Genomic DNA, 21,355 nt, shown 5'->3' with positions numbered 1-21,355 from the left:
CAGTAACTCAAATTCTTCACGAATGCATTAAATCCAACTTTTGATCTGTTAGCCATATGTAAATCACTCGAGAACCCCGAGACACTATCAAAACATACCAACATATCATACAAACTTAGTCAAACCCTCAAATCACATCAAACAATATGAAAAACATGAATCACCCCCCAATTCAAGCATATTGAAACTAATGAATTTCTAACTTCTGAAACCAATGTCGAAACCTATCAAATCAACTCTGATTGACCTCAAATTTCGCACACAAGTCATAAATGACACAACAGACCTACTCCAACTTTCCGAACCAAAATTCGAGTTTGGTATCAACGAAGTCAACTCTCGGTCAAACTTCTCAACCTTCGAAACCTTCAACTTTCCAACTTTCGCCAATTCAAGTCAAAATGACCTACAGACATCCAAATAAATATTTAGACATACTCCTAAGTCCAAAATCACCATACGTAGCTATCAGAACTATCAAAACTCCATTCCGGAGCCGTTTACACATAAGTCAACATTTGGTCAACTCTTTCAACTTAGGCTTGTCCCAATTCATTCTGAAAAATCTGCGGAACCAAACTAACCACCCCGGCAAGTCACGTAACCATAGGTGAACATAGAATAAGTAATAGGGAAAAATAGCTACAATACGCAAGACGGTCGTCCGGGTCGTCACACTTTCTAATAAATACAATCAATAATTTTGTTAAAGAGCGAAAAAATAGAACTTTAAAAAATTCAAGTAATGAATCACAAGCAAAATTAAAACTTACTTCAAGTTTAGCCCACTAGTAGAATCTCCTTCCGAGGTTGTTTGTAGTCATCAAAGTGAAGAATGCAGAAGTGGAGGCCCAGCTCCAGTGGTTCACCGCAGAAGTAGGAGGATTATCGCTTCTGCGACGCTGCAGATGCAGTTAAGTTCCGTAGAAGCGAGAAAGCTTGGGCAGATTATTTAAACGAGGGTTCCAAGATTTTCACCATTTTAAACATTTCAAGCTTGGGAATGGGCGATTTCTGAAAGGATTTTTGAGGGGTTTCTTGAGGTAAGTCACTTGTGCTTATTTTTATTCGATAATCTTGTTTCCCCATTGATTTTCCCACCTAGATTATGTGGTTTTGAGGTGTAATTATGGAGTTTAAGGCTAGGGATTTGGAGAGTTTAATTAGGGGATTTGGGTGATGATTTGGTATCGGATTTTGGTAAATTTAGTATGGTTTGAAATCGAGGTTGATTGAGCTTTCAGATTTTGTGACTTTTATCGGATTCCGAGACATGGGCCCAGGGGCCGGCTTTTGAGTTGACTTTTTGACTTTTGACCAATAACTTAGTATTTTCTTATGGAATTGATTGCTTTAGCCCGTGTTGATTGTATTGAACTATTTGTGGCTAGATTCAAGGCATTTGGAGACCGATTCGTGAGGCAAGAGCGTGTTGGAGTAGGGAATTGCACTGTTTTAGGTAAGTAACATTTCTAAATTTGGTTCTAAGGATATGAACCCTGTATTATGTGTCATGTGATTGTTTTTGAAGTGTCGTATATGCTAAGTGGCGGGCGTGTAGGCGTGCACCATAGGAATGGTGACTTGGTTGATTCCATGGAACTGTATAGTTGAATACTCTATTGTTATCCGTATACTCCATGTGTAAAAGAAATTGAACTGCAAATCATGTTAGAATTCATGTTTAGGCTATGTGTTGGTACTGTGGGGACCCATGAAGGCTGTGCTACATGTTGAATTATCTGCTAAATTGTCGTTTTATACTCAGTCACAGATTTACTTGCATATTATATCTTAGCCTCTATTGTTATTTATTGATACATTATATCATCGCTATTTGGGCTGATTATCATGATTATTGTAAGTCCTAGAGACTGGAGAGATTGATGATTGAGTGAGGCTTAGGGCCTTATTGTGAAGATATTTATGGAATCCGGATGTACGTCGCAACATGTTTTTTACTAATTTACGCCATGATTGGCTTGTTATAGCGATTGGGCTGAAGGAGCCCCTCCGGAGTCTGTACACACCCCCAGTGAGCACAGGTACCTACTGAGTGCCGAGTGCAAGTGCCGAGTGAGTGGGAGAAATGAGAGACTGTGAGGAATGAGTGACTGTGAGGTTGGAGTGAATGGGAGGACTGAGTGACTGTTGCTCTGAGATTATGCACTTGATTTCATTACTGTTGTACTTCAACTTGCATATATCACTGTCATATAATTTTCTGAGAGATGTCATATCCCGTTTCAATTAAACTTGACATGAATTAACTTTTTTTGGCCTAAATTGTCGAACTTGAAAGCATGCCTATTTTCCTATGCTATAATTTCTGTGATTAAACTATATCCGTGAAGCTCGTCACTACTTTCAGTCCATTATTTAGTCTTGTTACTTATTTGGTTGGCTGTACTCACGCTACACCCTGCACTTTGTGTGCAGATCCAGGTATTTTCGGATGCGATGAGTGTTGATTCTCTGTGCAGCTTGATCGTTTGGTCGCAGACCTTGTCTCTCCTTCCCAATCTTTCAGCTTTATGTATTTTGTTTCAATCTTTCATAGATAGTATTTTCAGACTTATGTTGTTTGAAGCTCATGTACTCAATGACATCCCGATGTTGGAAATTTTCGTATTGGGTTTTGACCTTCTATCCATTTTTTGAGACTTTGATGATTTAAACATTTGTTATTTTATTTTTCATTTCAAAGTGTTGAAAGTATGAAGTGTTAGCTTGCCTAGTACCACGTTAGGCGTCATCACGACAAGCTAAGTTTTGCGTCGTGACAAAGCCTTTTTAAACTATTAATGATAGTAGAGAGACATAGACTCATTTCTGTTTTTAATAACGGTGGAATACTATTTCATGGATAACTCCACAAAATTGCATTGGTTGCCCCCTAATGGTTGATATTTAAATATTGTCCTCGTTTTTAACTTTGTTACAAAAATAGATATATATCTTCGTAGCCAAGAACAACATAGTACTTACATATTGGAAGCTTGAATTTCTTGTTTGGAGGTGCAAACTAGAAGTTAATGATTAATTTGTTAAAATTACTTAATACATATAGATAATTTGTGCTTAACTTTTTAGTTCAAACACTGTTTTAATGATTTGCTTTAAAAGTCGTTGTACTTCATTTTGGTCCTTAAAAATATTGAAAAACACAAACTGATTCTTTTTTATTTGGTCTTATTTGACTATATTGGTAATTGAAGATTGTTTGTGTTGGTATTTGGAGGTTTTATTTTAAATTTAAGATCATTTGGAGCAAATTTGGGTTGGTTTTATCGAAACTAAAATTTTAATTTCGAACATAAACGAATTATGTCAGTTGGGTAGAGTTAGGTGGACAATTTAACATATAGGTTGATTGTACAAATTTTTTGGTTAAATTTACAAAAAGTATTGGTTAGAATTCTATTTTTCTCATCATAGCTACCATTCTAATTTTTAAACACGTAACAATTTATTACATATTAAATAAAATTTTACTATTTAAACTTGCACATCTTTAAAATTTATATTTTTATGATGGTGGAGTCCGAGTCAACTTGCAAGTATTACACTATTCCACCAGATACTTGATATTTATAATCAATACATATATAAAATAACTCTATCCATCAAAGTTTAAAATAATCACCAAATATTTTTTTATTCCCATCGAAACTTCATAATTCTCCTTCAACTTCATTAATTATTAGGCTACTATTCGTATATTTGTAATTTGGAATTCTTTTTTTCAATCAGACTAGTAATATAGGCTTGACTAGAATTGTATTTTCTTGACGTAGCTACAGTTCTATATCATAAAATGCAAGCTATTTTGAGCTTAAGGAATGAAAAAGCCAAAAAAAGAAAAAGTTTATGGGAAACAAAATTCAAACGGTAAATGGAGTCAAGTTTTAGAGAAAATTTTATGCATTATCCGGATTTTTTTTAAAAAATTTGGTCTTCACTCGGTAAACTTTGTATTCGAGATTTCCCCTTCCCGGTGAAAGGAAAGCTGAAAATTTTACTCACCACCGGTTGAAAGACTGGTAACAGAATTGACAACTGTCTCTGCCCGCAAAAGAAGCTCCACCGTCACGTATTCCGTTAATTCCTTCCCACTGAACTGATTCTCGCGTTTTAAATCCTTCCCTTCATTCCCTCCTCTCCCCCTATCCCGACACTTCTCTCTCTTTCTTTTTCTTTTGGCCTCCGCTTGGTACGTTTTTCCTTAACATTCCTTTCCCCACCTTTAATTTCATCTCTCTCTAGAAATTCCATATGTGCGTATATTATAATAAGCTCCGATTTATTAACCTAAAACTAATTCCATTTTTATTTTTCTCCTCGTGCATGTGCTGATTTTCAGCCAGAGGCTGCTTCTTATCTTCATTGTCAAGCTTCGTAAGTTTCCTTCGTCGTTTCAGTCTTCACCGATTGTATAAACGTATGCGTTTTTGTGTATATAGTGATTGATAATGTACGGAACTATTTTATTTGTATGTCGTGGTGTTTTTGTGTGTGTCAACGATTGTATCCATGTGTGTGTTTATGCTCATGCTTATGGATTTACGAGAGATTTTATGCGTATTGTTGATTATCATGATCAAAGTTGATCTTCATTTTATATAGGTTCAATTGTAATTAAAATTCAGTCGGTTAAGACTAGTAAATATATATACCTGAATATACATGGTGTGTGTATCCGGTGCATCTGCATAATGCATGATGTGAGCGTAATTACATGTGTCTGATCATGATTGTGAATGTACGTACTGTAACGTGTCTGTATGTGTTTATTGATGAATTAAGTGGATCTGTGTTCAATCATGATTGTGAATGTATGATAATATGTGTGTATGTGTTTAATCATATATGTGGATGTATAAGCGTTACTTTTCGTGAATCAGTTTTATTTAACGTGTTTGATCGCGAATATTGATGATTTTATGAGTGAATTAATATGTATATTTTGAGCAGAAATTGAACGGAAGAGAGGGAGAAAGGAAAAGCGGAGCTGGAGGAGCTGGAAGGGAGCGGTGGTGTCGAAGCCTAAGCTACATTCAGTTAGCTAAGCTACCGACAACACTGACTTAGGAGAGAAAAAAAATCAAAAATGACGAACCCGGCTAGACCGGCGGAGGGAATGGATCCCCAAACACCGGTAGCGGGTGGAGCGGGGCCGTCGTCACTGACTCGACGGCCGTCACGCAGCGCCGCCACCACTACCTTCTCTATGGAGGTGTTTGACAACGAGGTTGTTCCCTCTTCTCTCCAGTCCATTGCCCCAATCCTTCGCGTCGCTAGAGAAATCCAAAATGAACGCCCTCGTGTCGCCTATCTATGTATGTCTCTCTTCACCTACTATATTACATCCATCCTATATACTGTACGTATCAAATACACGAATCTCTGCAATTAACTTCTCTATTTTTTCTGTTGTTATAGGTCGGTTCTATGCGTTTGAGAAGGCGCATAGATTAGACCCCACCTCAAGTGGACGTGGTGTTCGGCAGTTCAAAACCAATCTCTTCCAACGTTTAGAGCGTGTACGTATGATGCCATTTATTTATTTTAGAGTTTAACTAGTATTGAATTTTTAAAAAATTGTTTCTTTAACACGTATATAAGATAAACTCTTATTTTAATATCCTCTTTATTGTTTATTTCTTACTCGAGGGAGAAAATCAAGTGGTTATACATTGGGAAATGTTACTTTCTCTGTTACATAGGGGCAAGGAGAGGCATTATACCGGTTCGGTTCAGTTGTTGTTTAACAAGTTCGTCAGTTTAATGGGGGAAAATATAATATAGGTAGCTATTTTTTGATGGAAATTTTCAGAATGTAATGACGGGTTCATGCAAAATCGTCTACAAATGCTTGGACAATGTGCATAAATTTTCATATTGTACTCTGGGTATTTTAACTTTTAGGGGGTTATAAGGATTAATTACCGGTAGGGCACTGTTGCGTCAATTGTCTAGGTCCTCAATATTCCCAGCAGATTCCTTTTGTTCCCAATTGTTAAGTATAGGGTTTAGCTAAAGGAATTGGTTTCACTCAGGACAATGCGTCGAGTCTTGCTTCTCGGGTGAAAAAGACTGATGCACGGGAGATTGAGAGCTTTTACAAGCAATACTATGAGCAATATGTCGTGTCTCTTAACAAGGGAGAACAAGCAGACAGGTAACTGTAACTATCTTTGTTTCGTAAACATCCTTTTTATAGATTTGTTGCGAGGCCTGGTACTAATTTGTTTTGGCTTTTTCATCTTTTGAAAACAGAGCTCAGCTTGGCAAAGCATATCAGACTGCTGGAGTGCTTTTTGAAGTTCTTTGTGCTGTTAACAAGTCTGAAAAAGTTGAAGAAGTTGCTCCTGAGGTCAGTACTAATATTAAAAATATTATTTGTGCAATTATGAAGTTCCACTTAAACGTTCTTAACTTTTCTGGCATTCACTGGAGGATTCTATGCAAGAGCTGAATGACATGAATTATTGAACAGATCATTGCCGCAGCAAATGATGTTCAGGCCAAAAAGGAAATATATGCCCCCTATAATATTCTTCCACTGGATTCAGCTGGAGCGTCCCAGTCCATTATGCAACTTGAAGAGGTACTACAGAAACACATGCAGATAGAAAAAATAGGCACATATAGTCTGGAATAGTATGTAAAGACTCTTAGCTTTCCCTTTAAAACTCCTCACCAGGTTAAAGCGGCAGTTTCTGCTCTCTCAAATACACGTGGCTTGAATTGGCCAGCTTCATTTGAACAACAAAGGCAAAAAGCAGGGGAACTGGATGTTCTAGACTGGCTAAGGGCCATGTTCGGGTTTCAGGTAATAGTTTCTCATTCGAAGAATAAGATTAGAATTGCTTGAAACTCTACTCAGGTCTTTGGTCAGAATGAAAAATTGTTAACCCGTTTGTGTTGTCTGCAGAGGGATAATGTAAGAAACCAGCGGGAGAATCTGATTTTGCTTCTTGCAAATATTCATATAAGGCTAATTCCCAAGGCTGAGCCACTTAACAAGGCATGTATCACATATAGCTAAATTATGGTGTTTCGTGTTCACCATTATATTCAATATCTTGTATCGGTGCTCCTAAGATTTCTTATTCATTTTACCTTGGATATAAACTAGACCTTTTAGTCTAGCTCTTAAGCACATGCTTTGTATTAGTTAATCTTCTTATCAGTCTTGTCTGATTGATTAGTCTAAACTCTAGAGTAAATGCATTTGTTTATGTCTGGATTTGTTATAGCAAGAAAGCAAAGGTATATACAAGAAAGTAACAAAATCATAATCTATTCTTATAAACTATTGTTTCCCATGTAGCTTGACGATCGAGCTGTGGACGCACTAATGAACAAGTTGTTCAAAAACTACAAAACATGGTGTAAATACTTGGGAAAAAAACACAGTTTACGGTAAGATATTGGAAATACATATACTTTCTTTCAAGTGGACTCTCTCATATGCTTATGCTGTTTTAGGGTTTTAGAAGTGTATAAACCATAAATAATGAGTACCATTTCATGCAACAAATCTTATTGCTTTTAGGCTTCCTCAAGCCCCACAAGAAGCGCAACAGAGAAAAATACTTTACATGGGCCTTTACCTTCTAATCTGGGGTGAAGCAGCTAATATTCGCTTTATGCCGGAGTGTCTATGTTACATCTTCCATAATGTGAGTGGTTCATTAATCTCCTTTTATACCACCACTTTGAGTCTATAGATGTCAAAATACACTATACACCTACAGTCACACACATCTGCAGTGGAAGCCTTCCTTAAATGCGAAAATAACTTCTGAAAATTATTGATTTAGATGGCATACGAACTCCATGGCCTCTTAGCTGGAAATGTCAGCATTGTCACTGGAGAAAATATCAAGCCTTCTTACGGTGGAGATGATGAATCTTTCCTACGAAAGGTCATTACTCCCATTTATCGAGTGATCGATAAGGTAATGTGTCTCAAATATCTGCATTTTCTTACACTTCAAGTTTCCTTTTCGAGATGATCTAACGATGATTTATGCCTTCCAGGAAGCCAAAAAAAGTAAAAATGGAAAAGCACCATACTCAACTTGGTGCAATTATGATGATCTCAATGAATTTTTCTGGTACTTGAAGTTTAATTAGAACAATAAATTCTACTGTGATAATGGGAATAACAAAATGACAAATGGTTTCTTATGAAAGCATTGGATTTGATATACGTTGTTCAGGTCGCAAGATTGCTTTTCTTTAGGTTGGCCTATGCGTGATGACGGTGATTTCTTCAAATCAACACGTGACACCACACAAGTATGCCTTGTGCTTTCATCAGAAGTTTCCTCTTCTATCAGCAGAAGAGTTGTTTACCTAATGACTGCTACTACAGGGAAAAGGAGCTTCTACTAAAAAGCCTGGAAAAATGGGGAAGTCCTATTTTGTTGAGACCCGATCATTTTGGCATATCTTCCGAAGCTTTGATCGTCTTTGGACCTTCTTTCTCCTGGCTTTGCAGGTGGAAAATTCAAACTGTTAAGATTATTAAATACTGTTTCTTTTCTCCTTACTATATACTTGTTCCATTTTTTGAGACATTTTGGTAATGTACTCTTGCAGGCCATGGTCATATTTGCGTGGAGTGATATCTCTGTGTTGGATATATTTCGGAAGGATTCTTTATACAACTTGTCCAGTATTTTCATCACAGCAGCGTTTCTTCGCTTTCTCCAAAGTATGTAATTAATTATGAATTTCTTTGAAATAGCATTTTTATCTTGTGTAATTTTCTGCTCTTATTATTTCCAATTTTACATGTTAATTTGTAGCGGCTTAGTAGAAAAATAACCATCCCTTGTGTTTTATGCTAGGCATCTTGGACTTTGTTCTGAACTTTCCGGGCTATCATAGATGGAAGTTCACAGATGTACTGAGGAATGTTCTGAAGATAATTGTCAGCCTTGCATGGTCTATCATCCTCCCACTGTTTTATGTCCAAGAAAGCAACTCAGAGCTATTTACGAAGATTCGAAATTCCCTGACATTTCTGGACAAGATGAAGGGCATTCCTCCTTTGTACCTAATGGCTGTGGCTGTATACCTACTACCCAATTTACTCACTGCAGCTTTGTTTATATTCCCAATGCTCCGTCGATGGATTGAGAACTCGGATTGGCTTGTTGTAAGGTTTCTACTGTGGTGGTCACAGGTAATAACAAAAAACCTTCTGACCAATAAAAGTGCATATTTAGTTTCTTAAGAACAGTTTATTCTCCTCTGTTGTCAGTCACGAAAGCTTATGTGCTATCTGCAGTTAATCAATCTTTTGAGCTGAAACCAATTCTTTACTAATACTATCTATTCTTCTGCTTCTTCTTTCACCACGTCTGAACATTATTGTTCCTTTAGTTAACAACCAATAAAACATATCACTTTTTGGTCTGAGCCCCTATACGAAGCGTGAAGATCTTCTACAGATGAAATAATACACAGTATTTTACCAGAATTTTAAATTGAAATACTGCCGGCTCCCATGCTTTTTCAAAATGATGGCTGAAAGAACTTAAATCCTGGGGAAAAGGGAAAAAACTTAGATATCATTGGTGCAAGTTGAATGAATCTATGTGAAACTTAATATGTTTCAAATCTTAGATGAATTTGTTTGATGTGAAGTTCTTTGTACTCTGATCATATGGTTTAGCATTTGCAAAAATAGGATATATCTATTTCCATAAGACACAACAGGTCATACTTTCTGTCCGCTCATCTCGCTACTTTGTAGTTTGTATATATATGCCAATATTTTATTTTCTAAAGCTAACACTATTTAACTGTCTTCCTTCTTGTTTTTGTGCAGCCAAGAATTTATGTTGGGAGGGGAATGCATGAAAGTCAATTTGCACTAATAAAGTATGCTAACAAGTCTTTTACTTCCATCTTCCTCTGATTTATGTTTACACTTGCTCTATTGTTGCTTCACTTCTTGCATCAGGTATACTCTTTTCTGGGTGCTACTTCTTTGTGCAAAATTTGCCTTCAGCTATTTTATTCAGGTAATTGGATGCCTATTCAGTTGTTCTTATTTGGAATAGGACTGGTAGATGTGTTTGCCTTCTAATTGTGGTATATATGTGACTCCAGATAAAACCCCTTATAAAACCCACGAAAATGATAATGGACATCAATCGCGTTCAGTATGCTTGGCATGAGTTCTTCCCTGATGGTATATATTCCAAAATTCACTTCCTTTTTTTCACATTCAGTATCTTCAAATTGATGCTTATGAATATATCCTATCCGTACAGCTAGGAGCAACTATGGGGCTGTGCTTTCCCTGTGGGCACCAGTTATCTTGGTATGTCTTGCTTTTGTTTTCATTTTTACATGTTTCATGTTTATTTCTTACTAGTAAATATTGTATCCAAATTTATACAGGTTTACTTTATGGATGCTCAAATTTGGTATGCTATTTTCTCAACTTTGTGTGGTGGTGTTATAGGGGCCTTTGATCGTCTTGGTGAGGTAATGACTTTCAGAATGTATCTTGATTGACATTCAGTTTTCTGTCTATTTTGTATGGTATTAGTCTGGTCACTTTCAATGATGTTAGTGGAATTTAGTTTAGAGATAACTTGATTATTGCTGCTCATTAATCATTGTGATATCTGGGGTAGAGCACTGCATAGTGGTGATGGTCCTTGGCAAATATTAGAAGTTGGAAACCTATGTGTGCTGCAGAAATTCGATCTCCTGATTGCAATCCAATATCAGGTTTGGGGTAACAGAAGTGAGCATTGTTACAACTGGGACAACCTTAAATTATTCGTTAACCTATTTATTCAATGTGCTTCTTTTCATTCGGGAAATATTCCAAGATTAAGAAGGTTGTTAGAGAATTCGGACGAGTGATCATCAGTAGATTGCAGAAGGCATATCTGAAGTGTATCTTCTTTTATGTACAGCAACGAGATTTAGGTCAAACTTAAATGTTTGTGGACAGTGATAAAGGCTGTATTGACAAAAAAAAGATGAAGGCTGGTTAGGAAGTCAGTGGACTGCATTGCTATAATTATCATTGCAACTAATTATCCATCTATAATAAAAAAATTGAAAGTAGTAGTTCCTTTTCTGGTAGAAAAACTGTGGTTATATATCTCAAATTGTCACTACTGGGTTCTGCTGCATCAAATATCAGGGCTGGGTTGAGTTATTTTAGGCCTGAAGCAACTTTTATGCTTTCCTGAAAAGCTAGACTTTCATCTTATAAAATTGCCATTTTTACTTTGTTGAGGTTGCTAATCTTTATTAATATATGGTTCTGCTCTTGTTGTTGCTTTTCCTTTACACAGATACGAACTCTAGACATGTTAAGGTCAAGATTTCAGTCTCTGCCTGGTGCATTCAACTCTTACTTGGTGCCTTCTGACAAAACTGACAAAAAGGGAATTTCCCTCTCCAAGAGTTTTAATGAGGTTTCTCTTTCCTCACCTTTAACATGTGTTATGCTTTTAATTCTTCTTCCATGAAGATAAATAGATTACCCAAAGACTTGGAAAATATGAAAGTCTTATTAAACACATTCTTTTCGGATGTCTAGGTTTCACCCAGTAAGAGAAGTGAAGCTGCAAAATTCGCTCAGCTATGGAATGAATTTATATGCAGTTTCCGTGAAGAAGATCTTATAAGTGATAGGAAAAGTCCCTTAACTCATCTTTTCGTTTTCTAGTTGGTTGTTCTTCTTACATTGAGAATTGAACTGTGTGCACATTATTTCAGGGAGATGGACCTATTACTTGTTCCTTATTCCTCGGACCCCAGTCTGAAAGTTATTCAATGGCCACCCTTTTTGCTTGCTAGCAAGGTAAAGACTGTCGGCTGGTGCACCTCTGTTTTAATTTCTTCTAGATGGATTGACTGTATTCCTTCGCAGATCCCAATTGCATTGGACATGGCTTCACAATTTCGTTCTAGAGATGCTGACCTTTGGAAGCGCATATGTGCGGATGAATACATGAAGTGTGCTGTCATTGAATGTTATGAATCTTTTAAACTTGTTCTTAATGCCCTGGTTGTTGGAGAAACTGAGAAAAGGTTGCTGATTCATAGATCTGAGAATCATTATTTTAGCTTTGTCATCATTCAACTTCACGACAGCATGCATCTTAGTTCAAGTATATTCCTGAATATCCATCAGGATCATTTGGAATTGTTTCTTTCCTCTCTCCTAACTCTTTCTTTTGTTCATTAAGCCAAACAATGCTTTCTCTAGCTCTAGTATGTCGTAATGCTTGGTTTTCAGATACAGTGATAACACTGCTGTGTTAAAATCTCACTAGGTACTTTTATGTCATAACACTAGTCCCTTTTCTTTTACAGTTTTCGCTTAATTTAGGTCCTAATGTGAGTTCTAATTCTTCTGTCATTTATTGAATTTTTCTTTTTATCCTGTAAACTGTCTGGTTTTACTTGTGTTTTATGTCTTTGAAAGATCAGTTGCATTCTCTCCAACTAACTTTTCTTTCATTCAACTTTTTTTATCTGACCATTGTTTGGTACCTCTGTGGATGCTCATATCTGCGAATCTATATAATGTGGTGATGCAACATATCTAAATGTAGTTTGCAACCTTCATGCATTATATCTGCTGTTTACTGTGATCCTTCCAATTTTTCAATCAATTGACAATACTTCTTCATTAGATGCGTATCTTCTTAATCTGCCTAATTTGTGTGTCCAGGATCATAGGAATCATCATAAAAGAAGTTGAAAACAGCATTTCAAAGAGCACATTCCTTGCGAATTTCAGAACAAGTCCTTTGCAAAACCTTTGCAAGAAATTTGTTGACCTCCTTGAGATACTGGTAAGTAATTCGCTGACTGGTGTCTCTGTAGCAGTGGAACTTCATATGCTAGATATTTCACTTTCTTTCTTGTTGCAGAGAGATGGAGATCCATCTAAAAGGAACAACGTTGTCATAGCGCTGCAGGATATGTTAGAAATAGTGACCCGAGACATGATGGTGAACGAAATCGGGTTGGTGAATTCTGCGCATTTTAGGATGAATATTTTTGATAAATAGATGCATATCAATAGTGTTATTTAAGATATTCAATTTGATATTTTTTTTATGGTCTGTAAATTATTTTAGGGAACTAGTAGAACTTGGTCATAATGGAAGGGATTCAGGGAAACAACTCTTTGCTAATACTGACTCGAGAACAGCTATTGCATTCCCTCCTCCGGTGACAGCACAGTGGGAAGAACAGGTCTTTTGATATGTGTATGATCAGATGAATTGTCTTCAATTAATGGATAAATAGGAAAAGAAACATCATCTTGATTTATTTCTCAGATTCGGCGTCTTTATCTTCTCTTAACTGTAAGAGAATCAGCAGTTGAAGTTCCAACAAACCTTGAGGCACGCAGAAGGGTTCACTTTTTCACAAATTCATTGTTCATGGAAATGCCACGTGCACCTCGAGTGCGCAAAATGCTTTCATTCAGGTGCTGCTCATAATCCACGAAGGCATACATCCTTATGTTTATCGATTGATTGTCCGATAATTTTGAGGTTCTCCTTTGAGAATTTGACTATCCTATGACATGCATTTAATATTTGGAGTGAGCATAAGGTTTCTATTCAGTCTACATTCAATGATATGAAGTTAGCAAGCAACATTGCATTGTTATAGTCATGAAAATACACTATTAATATGTGGATAGTGGAAAAAATACCAACGGATTTGTTGATGATTAATATTCAAAAGATTCAAAATATCTCATTTGTCAAATGTGGAAGCACATCGATTCATTGTACTATCATCCAAAATTCAGAAGTTCAATTATATGCTTTAATGTGCAGTGTCATGACTCCATACTACAGTGAGGAAACTGTCTACTCAAAGGGTGATCTTGAGATGGAAAATGAAGACGGTGTATCAATCATTTACTACCTCCAAAAAATTTATCCAGGTTTCATTCTATTATCAACTACTTGAAGTCGAATTTCAACATGATGTTCCTCTTACTACTTCATTGGTATATTTTCTTGTCTATTTGACATCGCTTTATTTCCTTCTAGATGAATGGAATAACTTCATGGAACGTCTTGGGTGTAAAAAGGAATCAGAGGTGTGGGAAAATGATGAAAACATCTTGCAGCTACGTCATTGGGCCTCCTTAAGGGGACAGACTCTCTGCAGAACAGGCACCTTCAAAGACTTTTTCTTATCACATTCTTTTTGACTTAACAGTTTCCTATTGATTGTTTATCGTTACTGTATATTCTTTTCAGTTAGAGGAATGATGTACTACAGGAGAGCTTTGAAGCTTCAAGCATTTCTCGACATGGCTTCAGAAGGAGGTAAACCATAATATTCTTAAAGCCATTTTCCTGTAAAGAGATTTTCTCTTTGGGCTAAGAACCTCGACTGTTCTTGTTAATAAAAGAAATAATGAGCTAGATTTGCAAAAATCTCTTTAGTAAGAAATAGTTGTTATCTGCTCTAAATTTTTTCCCTTCCAAATGATATGTGCTCGATATAATTGGTAGTTGAAGTCTACTCAGGTGAGTTATGTTCTACAAGTAGCCATTTGAATCAACAGTAGGACCCGCAAAAATCACCCGTACATGTATATACCTTCTAATACATGTGTGGTCTCAGAGCTCGGAGTTCTTATGGATTTAAGGTTCCTTTGAGGTGGAAAAACTCGGTATACTTTTCATGCAAACACTAATAAATTCCCTGTTCTGTGCTAGTCTTATATGTCAAGTATCTCTTAATTTTTCATAATCAGAATTTCTTCTGGCGGCTCGTTCTGTTACATGGTAACAGGAGCTATAAATGAAGGAATGCAAAAGAACTTTTTCATTCTAAAACTCTCACTCTGTTATATCTAAGATTGTAGCGAGTGTTAATATGATGCAACAAGAAGAGAAAATATACTGTTGAATAGCTAACAGTTTTTTATGCTTAGTCTGTTTTACCAATCCTTTGCCTAGGTGCTTGAAATAGGGCACCAAGTTCTACATTCCTTTCTGGAAACTCACTGCATTTTGACTATTTATTTGCAGAGATTCTTGAAGGATACAAAGCTGTTACAGTACCATCTGAGGAGGATAAGAAAAGTCAAAGATCATTGTATGCTCAATTAGAAGCTGTGGCTGACATGAAATTCACTTATGTCGCTACCTGCCAGAATTATGGAAATCAGAAGCGAAATGGAGACCGGCGTGCAACTGATATTCTGAACTTGATGGTCAAGTAAGTTTTTATTCTTCCAAATAAACAAGAAAAACTACAAAGAGTTGAATTCACCTATACTCTAAATGTATTTACTGTTGAAAACCGCTTTCTCCTTTACCTTTGCAGCAACCCCTCTCTCCGTGTAGCATATATTGATGAAGTCGAAGAACGGGAAGGTGGAAAAGCTCAGAAGGTTTACTATTCAGTGTTGGTGAAAGCAGTTGATAATCTTGATCAGGTTATCATTGTTTTTTATCTTAAATATTGATTGTAATTTATTCTGTGCACTACAAGGCCTGATTTCTTCTATGATCTCTGTTTGAAGGAAATATACCGTATAAAGTTGCCTGGTGCAGCAAAGATAGGAGAAGGAAAGCCTGAAAATCAGAATCATGCAATTATCTTCTCTCGTGGGGAAGCTCTTCAAACAATTGACATGAATCAGGTGAAGTTAGACTGAGTTGAAATACTTACTGGTAAGTAATCAGAAAATAGTCGCTTAATGCTTTCTCTTGCAGGACAATTACTTGGAGGAAGCTTTAAAGATGCGTAACCTTCTTGAGGAGTTTAATGAAGATCACGGAGTGCGTCCACCTACAATATTGGGTGTTCGTGAGCATATCTTCACTGGAAGGTTGCATAATAATTTCTTATAGAGCCTGCTTAGTTTCTTTAAATCCAGGTTTTGACATGTCTAATAAGGCATCGCATCTTCCAATTGCAGCGTTTCTTCTTTGGCTTGGTTTATGTCTAATCAAGAGACAAGTTTTGTCACCATTGGTCAGAGAGTTCTTGCAAGGCCCTTGAAGTATGTTCTTCGGTTCCTTGATGAATTAAATTACTCAACAGACAGTCCTATATTTCCATATCAATGCATCAACTTTTGGCAAAAACATTTTCTGTAGTGCTGTTCAACTTTTATTCTTCTTTTGCTGAAGACTGCCATTATGTCACGACTTGAATAACTAAAGCTATGTGTGGTTGGGTGAAAAGAGGAGGAGTTGGATGATTAGATGTAAAGGTGTAGGGATACAGATCATTTCCCTTATTTGGCAGAGAAGTAAATAAATATGTCAAGTAAAAATGGACGAATTGGATAACTCTCCAGATCAGCTTTCTCAATCTATCCAAACTGGACAGAAAGAGGGAGTATATCTGTTTTACTTCCTTTCTAATTGTAACAAACAACTGGAAGTAATTCTCCAATATCTAAGGGCAAGGAAACCAGTTAGTTTCTCATTATTTTCCCCTTCCCTTAACCTTCTAAGAACTAAACATAATGTAAGTAACTTTTTCTCTTTCTCCAAATGGAGAGGAAGAAACTTAGTATATACTGGATTGCTTATGTGAAGTAGAGCCAGATCCTTTCCTGGACAAATGCACAGTTTTCTTCTGTTAGAAACTAAATCAGGAGCAGTGGGGACTTTCTTTCGCTGGTTTGCTTGCGGTTAAGAGTTCACTTGGTTTATATCTAAATAATTTACATTTATGCTATTTTCTGACTTCTGACAAGGCCATGAGATTTTTATATTCTACTTTGATGATTTTAGGGTCCGCTTCCACTATGGACATCCAGATGTATTTGACAGAATTTTCCACATCACTCGCGGTGGCATTAGCAAAGCTTCAAGGGGTATCAATCTTAGTGAGGACATATTTGCAGGTAATGTTCAGAAATATGTTTATTGATGCATAAAAAGTTCACCTTGTTGTCTCACAAAGTTTGGCTCTGTAGGCTTCAACTCAACATTGCGACGTGGAAATGTTACTCACCATGAATACATTCAAGTTGGAAAGGGACGAGATGTTGGTCTTAACCAAATCTCTCTCTTTGAGGCAAAAGTGGCATGTGGTAATGGAGAGCAGACCCTTAGCCGTGATCTGTACAGATTAGGGCATCGCTTCGACTTTTTCCGTATGCTGTCCTGTTATTTCACAACTACTGGATTTTATATCAGCTCAATGGTAAGTCCTGTAACATTTGATGTCATTAATCTACAAAGTTTTATCTCAGCAGGTATGGGCTACATGTCTTCAAAATCATAATACATTGCAATTACTTCCATTTTGAAGCATGTGCGGCAATCACTTTTGCTTCCGCGAGATGATGTAAAGGAAGATATACTTATGATATCATTTTGTTTATTCCTTGCAGCTGGTAGTCCTCACAGTTTATGCATTTTTATATGGTAAACTCTACCTTGCATTGAGTGGACTGGAACAGTCCATTGTCAAAGTTGCAAGATCCAAGGGTGATGATGCTCTCAAAGCTGCAATGGCATCACAATCTGTTGTTCAACTTGGTTTATTAATGGCCCTGCCAATGGTTATGGAGATTGGGCTGGAAAGAGGCTTCAGAACTGCTGCAGGCGATATCATCATCATGAACCTGCAGTTGGCTGCTGTCTTCTTTACATTCTCTCTTGGAACAAAGCTCCATTACTTTGGCCGCACAATTTTACATGGTGGAGCGAAATACAGAGCAACTGGGCGTGGTTTTGTCGTGAGACACGAAAAGTTTGCTGAGAACTACAGAATGTACTCAAGGAGCCATTTCACCAAAGCACTGGAAATTTTGATTTTGCTCGTAGCTTATCAAATTTATGGCACAGCTGTTACTGATTCTGTAGCTTTCTTGCTTCTCAGTGGCTCAATGTGGTTCCTTGTGGTTTCATGGCTGTTTGCTCCTTTCCTCTTTAATCCTTCAGGCTTTGAATGGCAAAAGATAGTGGATGATTGGGAGGATTGGGCCAAGTGGATCAGCAATCATGGAGGTATTGGTGTTCCGGCAACCAAGAGTTGGGAGTCTTGGTGGGATGAGGAACAAGAGCATCTGCAGTATTCTGGTTTGATTGGCCGCTTCTGTGAAATTCTTCTTGCTCTGCGCTTCTTACTTTTCCAATATGGAATTGTTTATCAGCTAAATGTGGCCAATAATGATAAGGGTATCATTGTAAGTTCATCTCGAAGTCTTTTGAGAATAGATCTCCCTTGAATTTTCAGCTTTCAATACAATATCTAGAGTGTATTGGCATCCCACTTATATGATAATCCTCTTCTCGATACGATTGCAGGTTTATGGTTTGTCCTGGTTGGTCATTGTGTTCGTCATGGTCGTTTTGAAGGTCAGCATTCGGACCTTTCTTGCATTATGAAACCATTCTTTAGAAAGATACTCTAAATTCTTGTCACATAAAGGTTGTCTTTCTGTAGCAAGTTCTGAAACTGTACTTTCTATCTGCAGATCGTGTCCATGGGTAGGAAGAAGTTCAGTGCTGATTTCCAGCTGATGTTCAGGCTTCTGAAATTGTTCCTGTTCATTGGCTTCATAGTCACACTTGTCGTGCTGTTCAAATTCCTAAGTCTTACTGTTGGAGACATTTTTGCCAGCTTATTGGCCTTCTTGCCAACTGGATGGGCTCTTCTTCAGGTGACTATTTCTTATCTTCAATGTTATTCACTGAGAGGTTTTTGTCTCAGCATTATTGCTACTAATAGTAGTGGAATTGAGGCTGTGTCAGTGAAAGAGATTCTTTACAATTTTGACAACTTCATCGCATTAGAAAAACAAAATTACCTGCCTTTGATATATAGAACACTAAAGAAGAGTGTGTGTGTGTGTGTAAAGAATCTGAAGTCTTATCGTGTGTGTGTGTGTATAATCACACAACAAACGTACTGTACCTTTGGCAAGTAGTGAAGGTGTGTGTGTGTGTATCTGAAGTCTTATCGTGTGCCCTGCAGATAGCACAGGCATGTAGGCCAGTAGTGAAGGGCATAGGTATGTGGGGATCTGTGAAGGCTCTAGCCAGAGGATATGAGTACCTAATGGGGCTCGTGATCTTTGCACCTGTGGCTGTTCTTGCTTGGTTCCCATTTGTCTCTGAGTTCCAGACAAGACTGCTTTTCAACCAGGCTTTCAGCAGAGGGCTTCAGATTCAACGTATTCTTGCTGGTGGGAAGAAGCACAAGTGAGCTTAATTGTCAATCACACACCAAACGTTCTGTATCTTTGGCAAAGCAGAAGTATGACTTCCACACCATTGTTCAAAGTTCCACATCAAGCCTTCTGCTCCCTGGTTCGGGACACATTGTAGAGCATATTAGCATATTATAGTTTCAGAATACTACAGCACAAGATGTATACTCCTTTGTTATAAATGCAAATAATTGCTCATATATGCAATATTTTTTTGGTTTATATTGAAGATAAATGAGAACTCATGAGTTGTAAATCGAGTCAAGTTTAAGAGAAATGTTATATATTACCCCCCAAAAAGGAACAATTAGGGTGTGTTTGGTATGAAAGATAATATTCGGGAAATATTTTTGGAAGAAATTTTGTTTCACTATCCAACATTCTCTAAACTTTATAACCAGACAAGGCTACTTTTCAACCAGGCCTTCAGCAGAGGGCTTCAGATTCAACGCATTCTTGCTGGTGGTGAAGAAGCACAAGTGAGTTTAGTTATAATCACACAACAAACGTACTGTACCTTTGGCAAAGCTGAAGCATGACTTCTACAAACTACAGCAGGGCTCAAAATTCAACATCCAGTTGATGTGTATCTAGCAGAAGTAAAATCATGCATGTTCATTATGTCGAAGAACAAATAGGTTTTGCAGTAGTGAACCACAAAAAGGTTTTAGACAAGTGATTTGAATGAGAAGGTTTTATACCTCCAATGTTTCATGAAAAACTTTTTCATTTAAATCACTTCACTGTTTAAGCTCTTGAACTTCAAATATTGAAGATAAATCAGAATTCAAGAGTTTTAAGTTCTATTTTTTGACTATTGAAAAGTTTTTTGTGCAATCATGTCAGTTAGGCAAGTGTTTACATTAAAATTACATTCTTTGGATAATTTTGCCATTCACTGCACGTGAAGTTCATATTTTTCATTTGTTTTATTGGTTAGTCAGTAGATGTTAAATAGGCACATTTTGATATATGTTGGGGTGTCTAATTGGAACAAGCCTTAGTAAAAGTGATAAAATGAAAATTCACGACAACTTTAAGGGGCACTTATGTATTTGAAGAATGTTTAAAGGTGTAACAAAGAAATTAGCCTTACCATATATCATGATCAACAAGTCCATATTATTGAAGAGGGGGGGCTTTTCTCAAAAATTCAAAATCCTAATGCATAATTTGAGATCTTTTATCATTCTATAGGTGCAACAACAACAACAACAATAATTATCCCAGTAATTTTTTTTACAAGTGGAGTCCGAGGAAGGTAAGATGTATGCAGCCTTATCATTACCCTGTAAGAGCACAAAGGTTGTTTCCGATAAACTCAGGAAAACGGATGAAAGAAGAGAGAAAAAAAGACATGTGAATAACAAGATAAAAAGACCAAAGCCAAGAAAGCAATTCAACTCTAGATAGTAAAAGCAATCTATAGTATAGGTACACTTAACCCTAAAAAAATCTTCACAATAAATTCCATTCTAGGTTGGATTTTTTATTTTTTTTAAAAAAAGGATTGACTCATTCAGCAACGTGTATACTACAGATATTTCCAATTTAAAATTCTCAATCATCCTTTCAACCTCTTTGCTATTTAAAGCTATGATTAATGAAATTCAATCATACTTTCAGGCCATCTCCAATCTTGCCCCCATCCCTCGTAATGGGGAAATATTTGGGGGAATTTAGCTCCAACCCTCTTCCATTTTGTCCCCAAAATGAGGGATGAATAGTGTTCCCTCAAATATGGGGTACACTATTCATCTCCCCCATTACTATTCATCACTTTTTTATTATTATTTAATCTTTTAATTTATCTCTTTATATATACCTAATTATGTTTATGTAATGTATTTATAATATTAATATTATATCTTAACTTTGGTGTATAATTTTGATAAATTAATTTTCGTGCATTTATTATTTTTATGTAGAATTGGCAGTAGATGAAAATCAACAATTTCAAGAATTTTTATTTCGACATAGAAGAATTAAGGACAAAGATGCTCATTTTGCACTTTGTAATGCATTAATAGATCATTTATGGAAGAATACTAGAGGTTGAAGTTGAATATTTATCTAGTATTTCGAATGAATTTTATCGTTATGTAATATGTATTTAATTAATCTTGTATCACAATG

At 36.5% G+C, this 21,355-nt stretch overlaps 1 protein-coding gene across 1 annotated transcript; it reads left to right on the top strand.

Annotated features, from left to right (window-relative positions):
- Window positions 1-4,980: 4,980 nt before the first annotated feature.
- On the top strand, window positions 4,981-19,441 carry LOC107799387 (callose synthase 5-like). Its single transcript, XM_075224941.1, has 42 exons — window positions 4,981-5,339; window positions 5,443-5,543; window positions 6,060-6,181; window positions 6,280-6,376; window positions 6,500-6,610; window positions 6,707-6,835; window positions 6,938-7,030; window positions 7,337-7,428; window positions 7,562-7,688; window positions 7,830-7,967; window positions 8,050-8,126; window positions 8,232-8,310; window positions 8,387-8,512; window positions 8,614-8,728; window positions 8,865-9,202; window positions 9,851-9,903; window positions 9,986-10,046; window positions 10,135-10,216; window positions 10,299-10,348; window positions 10,429-10,515; window positions 11,343-11,465; window positions 11,591-11,686; window positions 11,771-11,854; window positions 11,924-12,084; window positions 12,731-12,854; window positions 12,933-13,027; window positions 13,143-13,260; window positions 13,347-13,498; window positions 13,857-13,966; window positions 14,076-14,201; window positions 14,289-14,357; window positions 15,069-15,258; window positions 15,367-15,478; window positions 15,566-15,685; window positions 15,759-15,874; window positions 15,965-16,048; window positions 16,791-16,903; window positions 16,976-17,205; window positions 17,396-18,193; window positions 18,315-18,365; window positions 18,485-18,670; window positions 18,985-19,441. Exons 1-42 carry the CDS (start codon window positions 5,111-5,113, stop codon window positions 19,213-19,215), a joined length of 5,796 nt encoding a protein of 1,931 aa, XP_075081042.1. The 5' UTR covers window positions 4,981-5,110; the 3' UTR covers window positions 19,216-19,441.
- The last annotated feature ends 1,914 nt before the right edge of the window (window positions 19,442-21,355 follow it).

The sequence above is a fragment of the Nicotiana tabacum genome, chromosome 11, assembly GCF_000715075.1.
Source record: "Nicotiana tabacum cultivar K326 chromosome 11, ASM71507v2, whole genome shotgun sequence".
NCBI classification, from domain to species: domain Eukaryota; kingdom Viridiplantae; phylum Streptophyta; class Magnoliopsida; order Solanales; family Solanaceae; genus Nicotiana; species Nicotiana tabacum.
Note: the sequence above shows the minus strand (reverse complement) of the source record. Positions and strands in the feature narration are given on the sequence as shown.

Coding starts and splice junctions, on each gene's coding strand:
- LOC107799387 (XM_075224941.1), top strand. CDS start 5,111: ATGACGAACCCGGCTAGACCGGCGGAGGGAATGGATCCCCAAACACCG. Junction 10,047..10,134: donor CCTTCAGCTATTTTATTCAG/GTAATTGGATGC, acceptor ATGTGACTCCAG/ATAAAACCCCTTATAAAACC. Junction 16,049..16,790: donor GTTCTTGCAAGGCCCTTGAA/GTATGTTCTTCG, acceptor TGATGATTTTAG/GGTCCGCTTCCACTATGGAC.